The sequence below is a fragment of the Ochotona curzoniae genome, unplaced genomic scaffold (genome assembly GCF_017591425.1).
Source record: "Ochotona curzoniae isolate NIBS_2020 unplaced genomic scaffold, NIBS_Ocur_1.0 scaffold_3223, whole genome shotgun sequence".
NCBI lineage: Eukaryota > Metazoa > Chordata > Mammalia > Lagomorpha > Ochotonidae > Ochotona > Ochotona curzoniae.
In genome coordinates, this window is record NW_024467108.1 from 245155 (window position 1) to 261258 (window position 16104).

At 46.4% G+C, this 16104-nt stretch overlaps 1 protein-coding gene across 1 annotated transcript; it reads left to right on the forward strand.

Annotated features, from left to right (window-relative positions):
- Positions 1 to 7011: 7011 nt before the first annotated feature.
- On the forward strand, positions 7012 to 15237 carry HPX (hemopexin). Its single transcript, XM_040964164.1, has 10 exons — positions 7012 to 7124; positions 7258 to 7322; positions 7411 to 7482; positions 7656 to 7777; positions 9433 to 9583; positions 10253 to 10465; positions 10719 to 10835; positions 14395 to 14525; positions 14609 to 14771; positions 14907 to 15237. Exons 1-10 carry the CDS (start codon positions 7048 to 7050, stop codon positions 15164 to 15166), a joined length of 1371 nt encoding a protein of 456 aa, XP_040820098.1. The 5' UTR covers positions 7012 to 7047; the 3' UTR covers positions 15167 to 15237.
- Positions 15238 to 16104: the final 867 nt, after the last annotated feature.

A 16104-nucleotide genomic window follows, 5' to 3' on the forward strand; every position in this document is an offset into this window, starting at 1 on the left:
GTGGCTCCACCTCCCATCCAGCTACCTGCTTGTGGCCTGAGAAAGCAGCAGAGGATGGTCCAAAGTCCTTGAGACCCTGCAACCATGTAGGAGTCTCCTGGCTTCAGATTAGCTCAGCTCCGGACACTGTAGACACTTGGAGAGTGAGCCAGCAGGTGGAGGATCTTTCTCTGTTTCTCCTCTGTGTAAAATCTGCCTTTCCAGTAGTAGATAAATCTTCAGAAAGGAAGAAATAGATAGAGGGAAGAAAGTGGGTAGGAAGGGAGGGATGAACTTCCAGGACAATGAAGAACAGGCACAGGGATCCGAAAGGGTGGAGATCTTGGGTCTTGGAGGACTTGAAATGGAAGGAGGGTGGAGGGAGAGGAAGGGAAAAAGTAGAGATTGAAACCTGAGTTGAATCATTTAACATAGGCTTAGAGTTTGGGTTTGATTTGGAGTATAATAGTGCTAAAAATTCAGTGAAAGTGATGAGAGCAATGTCCTAAGTAAGAAATTGATGAGTATCTTGTGACCCTGGCTAGGATAGTAAGAAATTAGAATGAAAAACAGAGTACTCTTCCATCTCTATAAACTTATCTTAAAGACTACAGGTTCCTTGAAACTAGTCTCCCAATTCCAGGAATATGTTCTCTTTTTAAAATATTTACTTATTTATTTGAATAAAAGACAAGTTTTTAAAAGACAGATTTTCAGTGTGCTGATTCACTCCCCCAGTGGCCTCAGAAGCTGAAACTGGGGCAGTCCAAAGCCAGGATCCAGGAGATTTCTTCCAGGTCTCCCACATAGGTACAGAGATTCAAGCATATGGACCACTTTCATTGCTTTCCCTTGCACATTAGCAGAGAGCTGGATCAGAAGTGGAGCAACCAGACTTGAATTAGCACTCCATATGGGATGCTAGTGCCAAGGCCAATTGGCTTTACCTGCTATACAAAAAAGGGGTGTGCATCAATAGTAATCACAGCTTTATGAAGAAAAAGGTACGGGAAAACCTCAGTATCCATCATCAGGGAATAGCTGATACAGAATTTTCCTTAAACCTATAGCAGATTTTTTTTTTTTTTAAGTTGGAAAGGCAGATTCACAGAAGGAGATACAGAGAGAAAGATTGTCTCCATCCACAGGGGATCACTCTCCAGGCTGCCAAAATGGCTGGGGCTGAGTCGATCCAAAGCTAGGAGCCAGGAGAGTTTCCTGGATCTCCAACATGGCTGCAGGGGCCCAAGGTTTTGGGCCATTCTCTGCTGTTTTCTCAGGCCATAAGCAGGGAGCTGGATGGGAAGTGAGAGCAGCCAAGACACAAACTAATGCCTGTATGGGACCTAGGCCTGTGCAAGGCAAGGATTTAGCCACTGAGCCATCATGCCCGGCCAAAACCTGTAGCAGAATTACGTGCACCCAAATTGAAATTGCTGATGTCTGAGATACACTGTTAAGAAAAAAGAAAGTGTTATAAATCATTTCTTCATTTTAGGAAGCACATATGAATAGAAAGGGCTGTGATTATGAAAGTTCGTAATGATGTTTAATGATTAGTAAAATTAAAACTGATTTTTCAAGCAAAAAATGGTTTAGGCAAGAACTTGAGGTGATCTTAGATATTTTTAAGGTTCACCATGGTTGTTAGAAGGATATGTGGTAAGGGGGCAGGAGGAGCAGGGAGGCAATTTCAGTGGTCATGTGAGAAGATAGAGGAGCAGACTTCATGGAAAATGAAAGTTTAAAAAAATTTTTGGTGCATTTTTAAATTCAAGAGTTCATAGAAAATGAATATGAAAAGATTTCATAATCTTTGCACCAAAATTTGTTTCAATTCCATTTTCCATAAAAAATTTTAAGTACCCTCCGTGTTTGTGCTAAGGAGGTGAAGAGAAATGGACAGACTGTATATATAATATGAAGCAGGAACAGCAGAATTCAGTCCTTATTAAATTACAGTGTTTCAGAAATCGTTCTAGTTGTTCAAGATACAGCAGTGAAGAAAGCAGATAAAGTCCTTGTCTTGTAAATGGCACAGTGAGTGCTGGAGCTGGTTCATGCAGGCCCATGAGAGGTCACTTTAAAAAAAATGGCTTATTTCTTATTAGAAATGCAGATATACAGAGATAAGGAGATACAGAGAGAAAGATCTTCTGTCTACTGGTTAACTCCCCAGGTGGTCGCAGTGGGCCAGGCTGAGCCAATCTGAAGCCAGGAGCCTCCTCCGGGTCTCCCACTCAGATGCAGAATCCCATGGCTTTGGGCCATCTTCGACTGCTTTCCCAGGCCACAAGCAGGGAGCTGGAGGGAAAGTGGAGCATCCAGGACATGAAGCAGCACCCGTATGGGATCCTGATGGTTGCAAGGCGAGGATTTAGCCACTAGGCTACCACGCTGGGCTCCAATGGTCATATTATAAGAATGCTGAGAGCTATTTTTAAAAATACAGCTGTGTAAACTTAAATTTGTAGAGGAGTATCAAAAGAAATTCCTGCCTAATTGTTTTACTGTTGCTCTGGGGTTATCTAGGTCTATGATATCTGTGCAGTGGGGATAGCATGAAGTAGCAGTACATTATAGCACTTTGAGTAGTACAGTAGAGAGTGGTATGTAACAGTGTGTGTCTTCATTGACTCTATGCCTGGTTACATCTCAACCTGAAGAGGGCAGGGGTAGGAACATTCACGCCACAGAAGGTAGCCCATGTCAGAGATCATTTCCCCTCCAGAGCAGCTGTTGGGTATTTCCCAGCATGCTCACATCCTCAAGAGTCAGGCAGCCAGCGTTTACATGAGGGCACTACCACTTGTTAACAATGTGAATCAGCTAATGCATTAGTCAGCTTGTAATCACTACCAAAAAGAGCTTGCAAAGAAAAAAGGCTATTTTGGCTCACAAGTTTCAAGTGCTCCATTGGCCTGACTGACATCTGGAGAGACTGGCAGGTAGCAGCAGAGGAATGGTATAGAGGAAAGATTTTGTGGTATGCTAGGATGCAGTGTGCTGGACCTACCCAACACCCTATTCCCCAGGCAGCTCCCCTCCAGGCAAGGACCTCCACCAACTCTGGGGCCTCCCGCCAGTCCCCACCTTCCTGGAATTCCATCATCTCCTTAGAGCTCCCTCAGGGCTACTGACATGCAAACCTGTGTTCAGATTTCCTCAGAGAATGAGACTGATAAGATTACTATTTTAGTCTGTGCTGCTGTAACAAAACACCTGAAGCCACTAGGTAAAGAACAGTTATTTATTTCTGATACTTCTGGAGGGTGGAAAGTCAGGGATGGAGGCACCTGCAGGCCCTCTGGGAAGAACGTGGTCTTTGCTTCCAAGGTGGTACCTTGAGTGTTGCACCTGCTGGCAGAGAAGGAGAAAAGAAAAAAAAACCCACTCCCATACACCTGCTTTATGGCAAACATTCACCCAAGTACCTCTCATTGGGCCCCCACAAGGAATGCTGCGACACTGGAGGTTAAGTCTCCAACAAATGAATTTGGAAGGGTATATATTTAAACCACAGCAAGTAATATATGCACTTATGTATGTATATACTTGAGATAATCCAAGTCAAGAGCTTAAAACAGAGCCAGACATAGCTGCCCAAGAGATAGCAGCAAATTGTTTACTTATTAACAGAGAAACAAGAATGGACTATGTTGGAGCCAATGAACTCTTACTGACTGCCTGAAACTTTGTCCTTAAGCTTTAGCTCCCAGGGTAATAGGGGGAAATCCGGCCTCTTTTCCCTGGAATGCATATGCATGGGCATCAGACCCAGTGCACCCAATGCTCAGTGAAAGAAGAAATGATGACAGAGAACTCTGAGTAGTGGGGTGGCTGGACATAGTCATTCCAAAGGCTAGTGGGTCAATATATAACTTAAACAGTCCTCAGGCAATGTAGCATCAAAGCATTTGCAAGACTACATTTTTCAAATACCCTCTGGAGACATCAGAAAGCTGACAGACTGCATGGAAAAGGAAATAGTTGCATTTTTAGGGCTTGAATTCACCAGGAAATCAAGCAAGAGACTGAAGTCCCAGACTTGCTCCAGGCAGTGAAAGTCTACAGAGGAAGAGAAAGGAACACTGAAGGGAGTGTGCCCCCAAGGCTGCATGGAGCGGCTAAGAGGAGGGAGAGGAAAGCTAAGGAGAAAAGCTGGACTTCGGCCTCGGGGAAAGGATGGGATGCAGTGTTTACTTCAAGCCTTTAGGGGGCGCCCACGCCTAGAGGAAGAACAACAGAAACCGCCTCCCCAAGTGAAAACAGACGCAAAGGCAACTCTACCTTGTGTATTCTGAGAATTGCCTTCTTCACTGTGAGAAGAATCAAAGTGCCCAACGTGCCCACAGCCCTGGGTTCCCAGCTGCAGTTGGTTCTCTGCTCCTTCAGCTTTGCCTGCCTCTGCTTCAGAAGACTAGCTCCCTGGGGAACTGGAGAGAGGGAGAGAGAGGAAGGAGAAAGGGGAGAACAGTCAGATAATGGTATCTAAACCATGCTAGGTAGACAAATTAGTTAGGAACCAGCAGCCAAAAAGGAGCCCATGAGGCACCAGGGTGGGTTAATGCATCCAGGGGTTCTGGGCTGGGGAGCACAGCTTTATGGGAAAGACACCAAGCTGAAAAACTCTGGTGTATGTGCTGTGTCTCCTCCAGGAGCCCTGCTGGGATCCTGAGACCTGCAGGGCAGGGGCAAGACCCCCCGAGCAGAGGACGGTTGAGGAGCTTCACTCTGGGTTTTCAGAGGGGCGGGCGAGGGGTGCCCCTGATGTAGTATGAGAGCTTCCATTTCCTCTGTGTGGACTCAATGAGATCTCTAGGGTATATGGACAGGCCTCTGGCAGCCCGAGACATGTTGTCGAGATTACTGCTGGCAGGGTCACTACCTGCTCAGAAGGGGAGAATCCCAGGTCTAGGGCCTACGGTTTTAGAGGCAGAACGGAAGGAGAAAGTGAGGGGAGTGCAGCTGCAGTCCCATGTGCCCAAAACCCAACAGCTGGGCTGGAGCAGTCCAGCCAGAGATGCCCTGAAATCAGGAGGAGGGGGTCAAGCAACGTCCAGAGGAGCCATGGCATTGCTCATGCTGCCTAGGACTTGCAAGTCCAGCTTTGCAACCATGTCCACAGCACACATGTTTTCATTTGCAGTTCAGGAGAGGACTTGAAGGCAGAGGGCAGAAGCTTGTCACATGTTTCCCTAGAGGTCCTGCAAGTCAGTGTCCTCCATTGGAAAGGAACCTTTACGGGAAAGACCAGGGATCTGAGACCTCTGCTAAGGCCGCATTAGGGGCCATCAAGAGCATGGAGACATCAGAAAGGGTTCTAGGCCCTTTGAGGCTTGGCAAGAGAAAAGGAGTCTTGGAACCTCAGACTGGCCCCTAGCGGATTCTTCCTACAATTCTTTGTTCACCTAGCTTTCATATGTCAGGTGGAAATGGGACAGATGTTGGGAGTGGCCCCAGAGGGTACAAGGATAGATAAGATGGAAGATAACAGATGAGATTCCAGGAAGAAAGAATAGATCTGGGGCATTGAGAAGCAGGACTATCAGATAAGAGACAATGATGAGCCTTTGGTGACATGACATGTCCCTAGCTCCCCAAATTCCCCTTGCCTGAGAAGGGGGAAACTGTTAAGAAATTTGACTGCAACAACAAGCAACATCAGTCAACCCTAAAAATGTATTTTTTTAACCCAGCAAATATTTATTGAGTAATTACTATTCACGAGGTTCTACTTGAGGTGGCAGGGACACATGGTAAACGAGGAAGTTAACAAGATATTACCCCCCCACACACATACATACATAATGATAGGCAGATAAAATAATTTCAAATTCTAGTAATTAATGTAAAGGAATCTGGCAAGATTCTGAAATTGCTGGGTAGCGTGGTCAAGAAAGGCTTCACTGAGAAGGTAGCATTTAAGCAGGAATCAGCTGTAAATATTGTGAAACCCCAGCTACAGTTCTGTTTGTTCTGTGATGGGTAAATAAAGCATTTCACCCTTTAAGCTGGAAACTACTAAGAAAGACTAATTACCGGCAGTGGCAGTGTTCTCTGGGAAAGAGACACCTCCTCTTCCTGCCCCATTGCTGTCAGCTCTTCTCTCCAGGCAGCTTTTTAAAAAATATATTTATTTTATTTTTATTGGAAAATCAGATATACAGAAGAGGAGAGATAGTCAGGGAGATCTTCCATCTGTTGATTCACTCCCCAAGCAGCTGCAATGGCCGGAGCTCTGCCAATCTGAAGTCCAGCCAGGAACTTCCTCCAGGTGTTCCACGCAGGTGCAGGAACCCTAGGCTTTGGCCCATCCTCGACTGGTTTCCCAGGCCACAAGCAGAGAGCTGGATGGAAGTAGGGCCGCCAGGATTAGAACCCATATGGAATCCTGGTGTGTACAAGGCAAGGACTTTAGCCACTAGGCTACTGTGTTGCCCAGCCCCGTCCAGCCCCCCAGGCAGCTTTTGCAAGGCTCTTGCTAACAAGGACTGAGGGGTTTGGGATTGTCCCCAATCACTTGTCCATCAGTAAAACTGAAACGGCTTGAAAATTCTCCAGAAAGCCCTCTGATGGGGCCTGGAAAGAGCTGTTATCTGAGCATATCTAAGCTTATATGCATATAGGGTTACTAAGTGCATATACATTTCAGTGTCTGCGTTACAACAGGCTTGACACTTAGGACACAAAAAAAGTTAGTTCTCTCCTTCACTGTTGCAGAGATAAACTTGCCCACAGAGAGGTGATCCTCAGGCTACCCTCTTCCCTGACTGTGGACACCTAGACCCCATTGCCCTTGGGATGCTAACACCACGGGATAATCCCTGCCAGAAAGTTGTTGAGGGGGATGGGGTCACTGCCGGGAAGAGAGAATCTTGGACTCAGATTTCTGTCCAGACCCTGACCTTGTTTGCAGTGATATCATCAGCCAATATTGGCATAATCCCAGGAGACAGCTCTTTCCCAGCGGGGTTAGAAGCGGGGGTGGGGCTCCTGCTAACACTATATAAGGAGTTCAATCAGGTGTCCAGAGTTGTCCTGTGACATCTCCAGCTCAGCATAGTTATGGCATCGGGGATACCTGTTGCATTAGGGGTCTTGGCCCTGTGCTGGTCTCTGGCCACCGTCAATCCTCTTCCTCTGTAAGTAGAGCTGGGACTAGGGACAGAGGATTGGGGGCTGGACTACTGTAAGATAGGGCTAGTTTGTGGGTCAGGAGTTAGCAATGACTAATGGGTCCCAATGGACCTATACAGCTACCTGTGTTCTCTCCAGGGCTGGCACCCACGGGAATGCTGCTGAAGGTGGGAGTGAGACCAAGCTGGACACAAATGTGATTGGTGAGGCCCTAACTCCCAGAGTCAGTTTGTCTGAATGTGCTTCTGCATTCTATCCTCTCACTGGTCTCTCTCCCCACCTTCACCCTAGAACACTGTTCAGATGGCTGGAGCTTTGATGCCACCACTCTTGATGACAATGGGACAATGCTGTTTTTTAAAGGTATGACGGGGAACTAGGATCAGGTCTTTTGAGACCTCAGCCCTTCATGGGAGGCATCTCTAGCAGTGGAAAATCTCAGGAAGGATCTAAAGGTGTCTTGGATAATTTCTCTGTAACCATCTCAGTAGAGCAAAGGACTTTTCTGGGTTCTTCAGCAAGTATGGCTTTTTCAGGTGAGTTCGTGTGGAAGGGTCATAAAGCAGTCCGGGAGTTGATCTCAGAGAGGTGGAAGAATTTCACCAGTTCTGTGGATGCTGCCTTCCGCCATGGTCACAACAATGTCTTCCTGATCAAGGTACTGCTGGGCCATGAACAGAATCAAAAAAAGTGCTGGAATCAACATTAGAGGCCCTCGACCAAGAGTTCCTGACATGAAGCCCATACTAATGGGCATTGAGTTGATTCTCCCTCTGCATTCCTTTCCTGAAAAAGCTCAGGGTGCAGGAATGTGTGCGCATGGCAGCCTGGCAGGTATGTCATCCAGTGACTATCCTTCAGTCCGGATTCTAGTTTTAGGTTGCTCTGCTACATTGCTTGCTCTTGGTCACCATTTCCTTCCTGGAAGTGTCTTTCCTTGTCTTCCGTGACTCAGCAGCAGGTGTTCATGTGGCAGAGCAGGCTGCTCCAACACAATGGCACCTGGATGAAGTGGTGAATATGGGATGAAATTCACCCTACTGTGCTCATCAGGCCTTTTGCCCTGGCCCAGGCTGTGTCTGTGAAGAAGAAAGTGGACCAGCTCCTAACTTGCCACAGGTGCTGTGTGATTGGGGCAGCCTTTCCACCAGCCTATTTCCCCTCGCTTCCTGTCCCTCCTTTTTCAGGAGTTCTATCCTCATCCAGTTCTGAAATATTCCCTGCGGTTCCAACGCAGCCCTTCTGTGGGTGATCTCAGCCACTGCCAGGCTCTGAGGACTCTAGATACTGAAGACACCAGACCTAGATCTTTCTCCTGAGTTTCACACGTCTCTTTCTAATTTCCTGTAGGGAAAAAATTCCTTAGATCTTCCACAGCCATCTCAAATCCAGCGTCCCCAAACTGAATTTAGCATCTTTCTTAGAAACTAACCCCTCCACCTGTGTTCCTGGTTTCTATAACAGCATCACCAGGTGCCTGGGTACTGCAAGCAGGTGTTTCTGGGGGTCTGCTGACCTAGATCTTGTATATCTTTTCAGGTTTGTCCTCTCCCTTGCCACAAGTGCTAGCTACTTGGATTACATAAGGTGTTCAGGGCACACTGTCCTTTCTCATTTTTGAGCTTTGCATGCTGCTCCCTCTGCTGGTAATATGCTTTCTTCTCTTCACTTGTCCACCTGAAAAATTCCTGTTCATCTTTCAAGTCTTCATGCCAAATGCTTCCTTTTCACTGTGAAGTCTTCTGGAGCCTTTCAGTGCATACCCAGATGCTTTCTTCATGGGCCCAGTTCCACTTGACATGCTTTCCACTGTGGTGGTTGCATGGCTGGTTTTGTTGGAATCCTTTTTTTTTTTTTTTTTTGTACAGTGAACTCCTTGAAGTCAAAGCCAGGATTTTAGCATTCCTGATTCCCAGTGTGTGCCTGACATACAGTGATTATTCAGGAACCATTTCTTGAATGAATCAGAAATAAATAAACATGATGGATAAAGGGTGATTGTAGGATGAGTATTTGTGGGGGTAATGACCAAGCTAATGGTGTCACAGTGCCATGAAAGCGTCTGGTTGTTCATAGCTCTGTGTGTGTGTGTGTGTGTGTGTGTGTGTTATGGTTATAAGGATTGGATTTTCACAAACTGATGATATGCTCTGTGTAAGAGGATACTGCACACTGATATCCACTGATGGAGTGAGGGTGTATGGGACTGCAGGAGGATATTGGGTCAATGCACCAAAGCAAAAATGTTGTATGCAAATGTAGAGTGGCAGTATCAGGGACACAAAATCAATAAGAATCTTCTTTTGGATGTAGGGGGACAAAGTCTGGGCATATACATCTGAAAAGGAGAAAGGTTATCCAAAGCCACTCCAAGATGAATTTCCTGGAATCCCATTCCCATTGGATGCAGCTGTGGAATGTCACCGTGGAGAATGTCAGGATGAAGGCATCCTCTTCTTCAAAGGTCAGTAGGAGCCAGTATCTTGGGTATTGGAAAGTTGGTGGTGATGGAGTAATGGTACACACAGTGATGGTAGTGTTGTGATGGTGATACTGATTCTGATTGAATGGCTATTCAAGGAAGAACAATGGAAAACCCAGTTATGATCTAGAGGTCAAGTAGTCATTTCAGTGAAGGTAACTAAATATAATTCTTTCAGTCCTCATTCCCCAGGACCCTCAGGACAAATATACACTCCTCAGTGTCACCTGTGTGGGCCTCCTTGACCAAACCTCTCTTGATCCTCCAGTTTGGTTACTGCCATACCTTTACCCTGAATTGTAAACTTCAGGAACTTATGCTATAACCTGTTCCCTCTTTTGTCTTCATGTTTCAGGTTTTTTCCTTGTCTCTGGGGTTCCATCTCTCCCTGGTATTGTAACTCCTACTTTAAACTTCAGTTTAAGTATCACTTACCCTGGGGAGTTTTCCTTGATTCTCCCCGCTGTGCTGGTGAGCTGATCTCGTGCTCCTTGCTTCCAAATGTTATTGTCTGGTCACTCTCAACTGTCTACTTTCTGAGCTGTGAGCTGCTTGTGGCCAGTACCATGTGTGACCTGTGAGAGGGCTACACACACACACAAAAGTGCATAACCCAGCCTCACTGTATGCTTGTTGATTGATTGAACAAAGGTAATCGCAAGTGGTTCTGGGACTTTGCTACGGGAACCAAAAAGGAGCGTTTCTGGCCGGCAGTTGGCAACTGCACTTCAGCCCTGCGATGGCTCGGCCGCTACTATTGCTTCCAAGGCAACCAGTTCCTCCGCTTTGATCCTGTGTCAGGAGAGGTGCCTCCTAGTTACCCTCTGGATGTCCGAGACTACTTCATATCCTGCCCTGGCAGAGGTAAGAAAGCTGTAATTCCTGGAACCTGCTGGAATGCTTCTATCTTCTTTGAGCCTACGGACCCTGACTCTCCATTTGTCTCTGTGTTGTAATACCTCAGCCCCTACCTTAGCCCAATTTTCATTTGGGTTCTTCCTATTGGCCTGATGTTGGGAAGCCCCCTGCCCCACTAGCCCTAGCAATAACTTCACCTCAGATCTTGCTCTGACCTTGGGTCTTCCTCTCTGTGCCTCTGACCTATTTTTCTCCCTAGGACATGCACCACGCCACAGGAACAGTACCCAACATGGACAGAACACACACTGCAGGCAAGACCTAGTCTTTTCTGCACTAGTGTCTGACAACCATGGTGCCACTTACGTCTTCAGTGGTGAGAGATACCTGCACATCCCCATCTCTGCCCCCTCTCGGTTCCCTGCTATCTCTGATACATTTCCTCTACTTTCTTGACTGCATCCCTCATTTTGCCCCCTTTGTCTCCCATTATAACCCCCACCCTTTCATCCCTTATCTCCTCTGATGTGTATTTTTCAGTCTAGTCTCCCAATGCCCACCTGTTTATTGTCCAGCACCATCTCCTGCATCTGTGGGGACTTTTTTAGGCCCCCATAACTCCTCATGTCCTCCTTGCTCATGGATCTGTTTTACCAATCACAGACCCCTTTCTCTTGCACATCTTTCTGAGTCTCCTGGTTCCCACTGGATTTGGGCTTAGGAAAACCATCTTTTCCCAGGTGTCTAGTTTCCATGTCCAGGCTCCTGGGTGCATTAGAGCCAGGGGATATCTCCAAGATAGGGATTGAGCAGTGACATTATGCCCAGTGATTAAATACAAAAGGAAGATAGTAGCAGGAATATGGAATATTGAGAATATTCGTTTGCTGCTAACTTCTGAACAACTCTAATCAGTTATGAGTGCCTTGCTGTATTGAAAAAGGCACAGCCATGTGAAGGGCATATTCCCTTAGTGAGAATGCACACTGTAGTGAGAACATAGAGGCTTGGTGAAGCACACTTCTGCAATTAAGTACAGGAATATACTGAGAACATAGGCCACGGTGACCACACACTGCACTGACAAGAGTGTGAGACATACACATACACCAGCAGAGAAAGAGAGAGGCGGGGAGGGGGGAGAAGGAGAAAGAGGGAGAGACACTGAGAAAACAACGCAACAGAAACCACCCAGATATATAGAGAGAATATAACCAGAGGGATCATAGAAATTCAAGGCCATGTGGCCATTGAGAGAATGCAGTTAACTTGCTAAATGAAGTGGTCTTTCCTGCTAGGAGAGCAGGCAGCCAAGGAAAGAATACTACTATGTCAAAAACAAACTGAACCAAGGTGAGAACTCACTGTCTTGGTGAAAACATCACAGTGGCCCAGCTATTCAGCATGAGATTGGTTGTCCCTGACAACTTTTTCTGCTTTCTGTGCGTGTGCCATTGTGTCTTCCCCTTATCTCCACTTCATGATTTTGTTGAATGCGTGGTTGAGGCTCCTGTGCCCCCTCTCCCCTCAACTCTCTTCCATTACACGTCAGTGTCCATCCTCCATGGAAATTGTCCTGAGCCAGGTCACCAGTACCCTCCAACTTGCCACTTCTAATGGTCAATTCTGTGTCTTCAGCTGACTGCTCAGTACTTCCTTCTCCAAATACTTTCTTCATACCTTGGCTTCTGCAATACCATGCTCTGCTCGTGCTACTTTTTCCCTCAGGGCCTCTTTTTTCCCTCAGGGACCCTAACTCCTTTGTTGGTCCCACCTAGTCCTGGAGCTTTAAATACCTTTGATATGCTCGTAACTTCTAGCCTTGCCCCTTCAGCTTCAGTTTTCTACTCCTTTGAGCTTCAGGCTGCAGCTGGACTGACTACCTGATGTGCTCAGTTGGGGCAACAAAGTACCAAATGCTTAACCTGTCCAAATCATTTCTGCCCCTGTTGAACACCCCCCCAAGACAGAACAAACAAAACAAACCCCCTCTCCTCCCTAGTCTTTCTGAGTCTTAGAAAGAACCAGCAGTCACTCAGTTTCCTGGTTCCCAAAAGCTAAATTCTTCATAAAATCTCTCTCTTACCTTCCCAACCTGACAAGAATCCAGTCTATCAGCTTATGCTGTTAGTTATTTTTCCTAGCTATCTCATGGTGACCCCTCAGCACCTATGCTGTTTATCATCTTAATCCATGCAGTTTTCACCTCTGGCCTGGCTGGATTCCCTTACTTGAACAAGTGTAACTTCCTGTGGTGCTCTGCAAAAAAACCACAATGACCTTATAAAAAATGAGTTAGAGCATATCACAGCCCTGCTGAATATTTATCTTTGCTTCCTTTTGTAGTTGGAAATCCTTCCCAGGCCTGTATAACCTGTCCTCTGCTGCTCTTTCAAACCACTTATCTGCTCTTTGTATTCCAGTGACACCCACCTTCTTTTTTGATTCCTGGAAGTACTGGATGTTCACCCTCCCTAAAAAGCTCTGTGTGACTAATCTCCTTTTCATCACTAGAGTCTTAGCTCAAGAATCATCTCTTCAGTAGAAGGGTGCCTCAAATTTCCTCACCACTGATCCATTATACTGTCTTATTTTCTTTATAGCTTTTAATTCTGCCTGACATCATTATCTTTCTTTCACTTTCTGATTGTCTCCTCTCCCTCCAACAGACTTATGAGGGAGGTGACTTGTCTACCACATTGTCTATTGGAAAGGCAGGTTTTACAGAGAGGAAAGACAATGGGAAAGATCTTTCATCCACTGGTTCACTCCCCAAATGGCCACACCAGCCAGAAATGAGCTGATCTTAAGGCAGGAGCCAGGAGCTTCTTCTGGGTCTCCCACGTGGATGCAAAGTTCCAAAGACTTGGTCCACCCTCTGCTGCCTTCTCAAACCATAACCAAGGAGCTGGATGGGAAATGGAACAGCTGGAACACAAACCAGTGCCCATACGGGATTCCAGTGCTTGAAGGTGGAGGATTAGCCAGTTGAGCCTTTGTGCCAGACCACTTCCCGTACCCACACCCACATTGACTATTAAATCTTGATGCCTGGAACAACAATCAGTATCTCTAAGGTGCTCAATAAATATTAAGTAAATATCTTATGGCAGTGACCACAAACTCTCTTTATAGCTGTGTGGGTGTAGGGTCCCAAGCACTTTTCCAGGTCATAAGTAAGGAGCTGGATGGGAAGTAGAGCAGCTGAGATACAAACTGGTGCCCATATGGGATTCTGGCACTTGCTTGTAGAGGATTAACCAGTTGAGCCATTGCACTAGTCCCAATGTGTGCCTTTTGAAGGCAGCAGATGATGACTCAAATAGTTATACCTCTGCCTTCCACAGAGAGAGACTTAGGCTGAGTTCCTGGCTCCTGGCTCAGGCCTGATAGCCCAACCCTCACTGTTGCAAACACACTCTCTCCATTTCAAATAAATAAATATTAACTAAAAATAAAAGAAAAGGGGAGAACAAAACTGTGATGCTGGTCTGGTGACTCCCCCACCCTCCTGCCACCTCCCAGAGATTGTGGAACACAACAAGAATGAGAATACTCAGTGGAAACTTTTGGTGATTCTTTCCTTTTAACTTCTGACCACCTTATCTCATCACCTGTAAGCCTATCTTGGTTCATGGACACCTGAGATACAGAAGGAGCCCCCACCAAGCCTGAAGATGTTGATGTTACCTGGATACTTGACCACTGTTCCGCATGCTTGTCTCCCTATCAGATGTCTACTGATTCTAATTCAACTGGTCCTCTATGCCCCATGTTGCTGACCAAGTCTTGCTGGTGTCTTCCTTTATGGTCTCTGAATATATTCTCTCACTCTTCATGATGCATCCCTAAATCTTTTCCTAGCCTCTTCTTTGCCTGGGCTTTTACCACCAGCCCTAGAGCTACTAATAAATAATACCTATAATACCTCACAGGATCCCACTACTGGCGTCTGGATACCCACCGGGATGGGTGGCATAGCTGGCCTATTGCTCATCAGTGGCCACAGGGTCCTGCAACGGTGGATGCAGCCTTCTCCTGGGAGGATAAACTCTATCTGATCCAGGTGTGTATTGGGAGAGAGACTTAGGGTAGAAAGTAGAACAAGAATATCCAGCTTTGTACTGATTGTTGTTCTTTATCTTCCAGGACACCAAGGTGTACGTCTTCCTGACAAAAGGAGGCTATACCCTCGTAGCTGGTTATCCAAAGCGGCTGGAGAAAGAATTTGGAAGCCCTCCTGGGATCAGCCTTGAGTCTGTAGATGCAGCTTTTGTCTGTCCTGGGTCTTCTCGGCTCCATGTCATGGCAGGTGAGAGGATTCTGAGTGCTAATGGGTGGCTTGTTCTACTTCCTGTCTGGATACAGATTTCCATTAGGACACAAGATAGAGTAGATCAGGATATCTGATATGGAAGTCATTTTATGTTTGATTAATTCTTCCTAGGACGGCACCTGTGGTGGCTGGACCTGAAGTCGGGAGTTCAAGCCACATGGACAGAACTTCCTTGGCCTCATGACAAGGTTGACGGGGCCCTGTGTACAGATAAGCCCCTGGGCCCCTATTCATGTTCTACCAATGGTCCCAGCTTGTATCTCATCCATGGCCCCAATCTGTATTGCTACAGTGATGTGGAGAAACTGAACGCAGCCAAGAGCCTGCCCCAGCCCCAGACAGTGTTGAGACTCCTGGGCTGTACTCACTGAGGGGCTTGGTGACATGCGTTTGGCCTAGTCCTACCTCCCTGATTTCCTCACAATAAAGCCACATTCTTTTTTTCAGTAGAATCCAGGTGCAATGACTGTTGAACAATCTTCATTTTTTCTTTGACTTGCAAATGTTAGTGACACAGGGCTGGCACATTGACTGAACTAGCCAGTCCTCCAGCTCCAAGTGCCAGCATCCCATATGAGTGCTGGTTCATGTCCTGGCTGCTCCACTTCCCATCCATCTCCCTGCTTGTGGCATGGGAAAAAAGTTAGAGGATGGTCCAAAGCCTTTGACCCTGCACCCGTGTGGGAGAATTGCAGACCAGAAGTTTAAGTTGCTTTGCCACAATGCCATTCCTGTGACTTCTCTTTTGAAGCTCTGCAAGTTTAAATAGGGTTTATGAAATAAAGAAGAGGAGGAATAAAGGATGAGTGTCATTTCTGTTAGTGATAGCTTCCAATGGCTGGTTCACATCCTAGATACCTGCAAGGGTTGGGGACCTCAAACCCAAGAACCAGGACCTCAATCCTGCCACATGGGTGGCAAAATCTAATCACTTGAGCCATTGTACTGTTTCCTATGGGCTTTGTTAGCATGACTCTGGAGGCAGGAGCCAGGAGGCAAGCGCCAGGAATTAAACCCATGTACTAGAGTTTGGGATGCAGGTATCCTAACTAATGACTTAATTGTTAGCACAAACACTTGCCCCATGCACAGCTGTTTCTCAAATCCAGATTACAGACTGGCATTTCCCAAACTATGTACACAAAGTGGAGAAAAAGGGAGCCAGAATAGGAAGACAAACTGCTGAGTTTACACAGCAGGAAGCAGAACTAGGACTCTGACCCAATCAGCTAATAATTGACCATGACTTGGCCCCAAGGTATCTGAAATCTTAGGGCAGGGACAGCTCTGCGTGTGCAAAATAAATTGG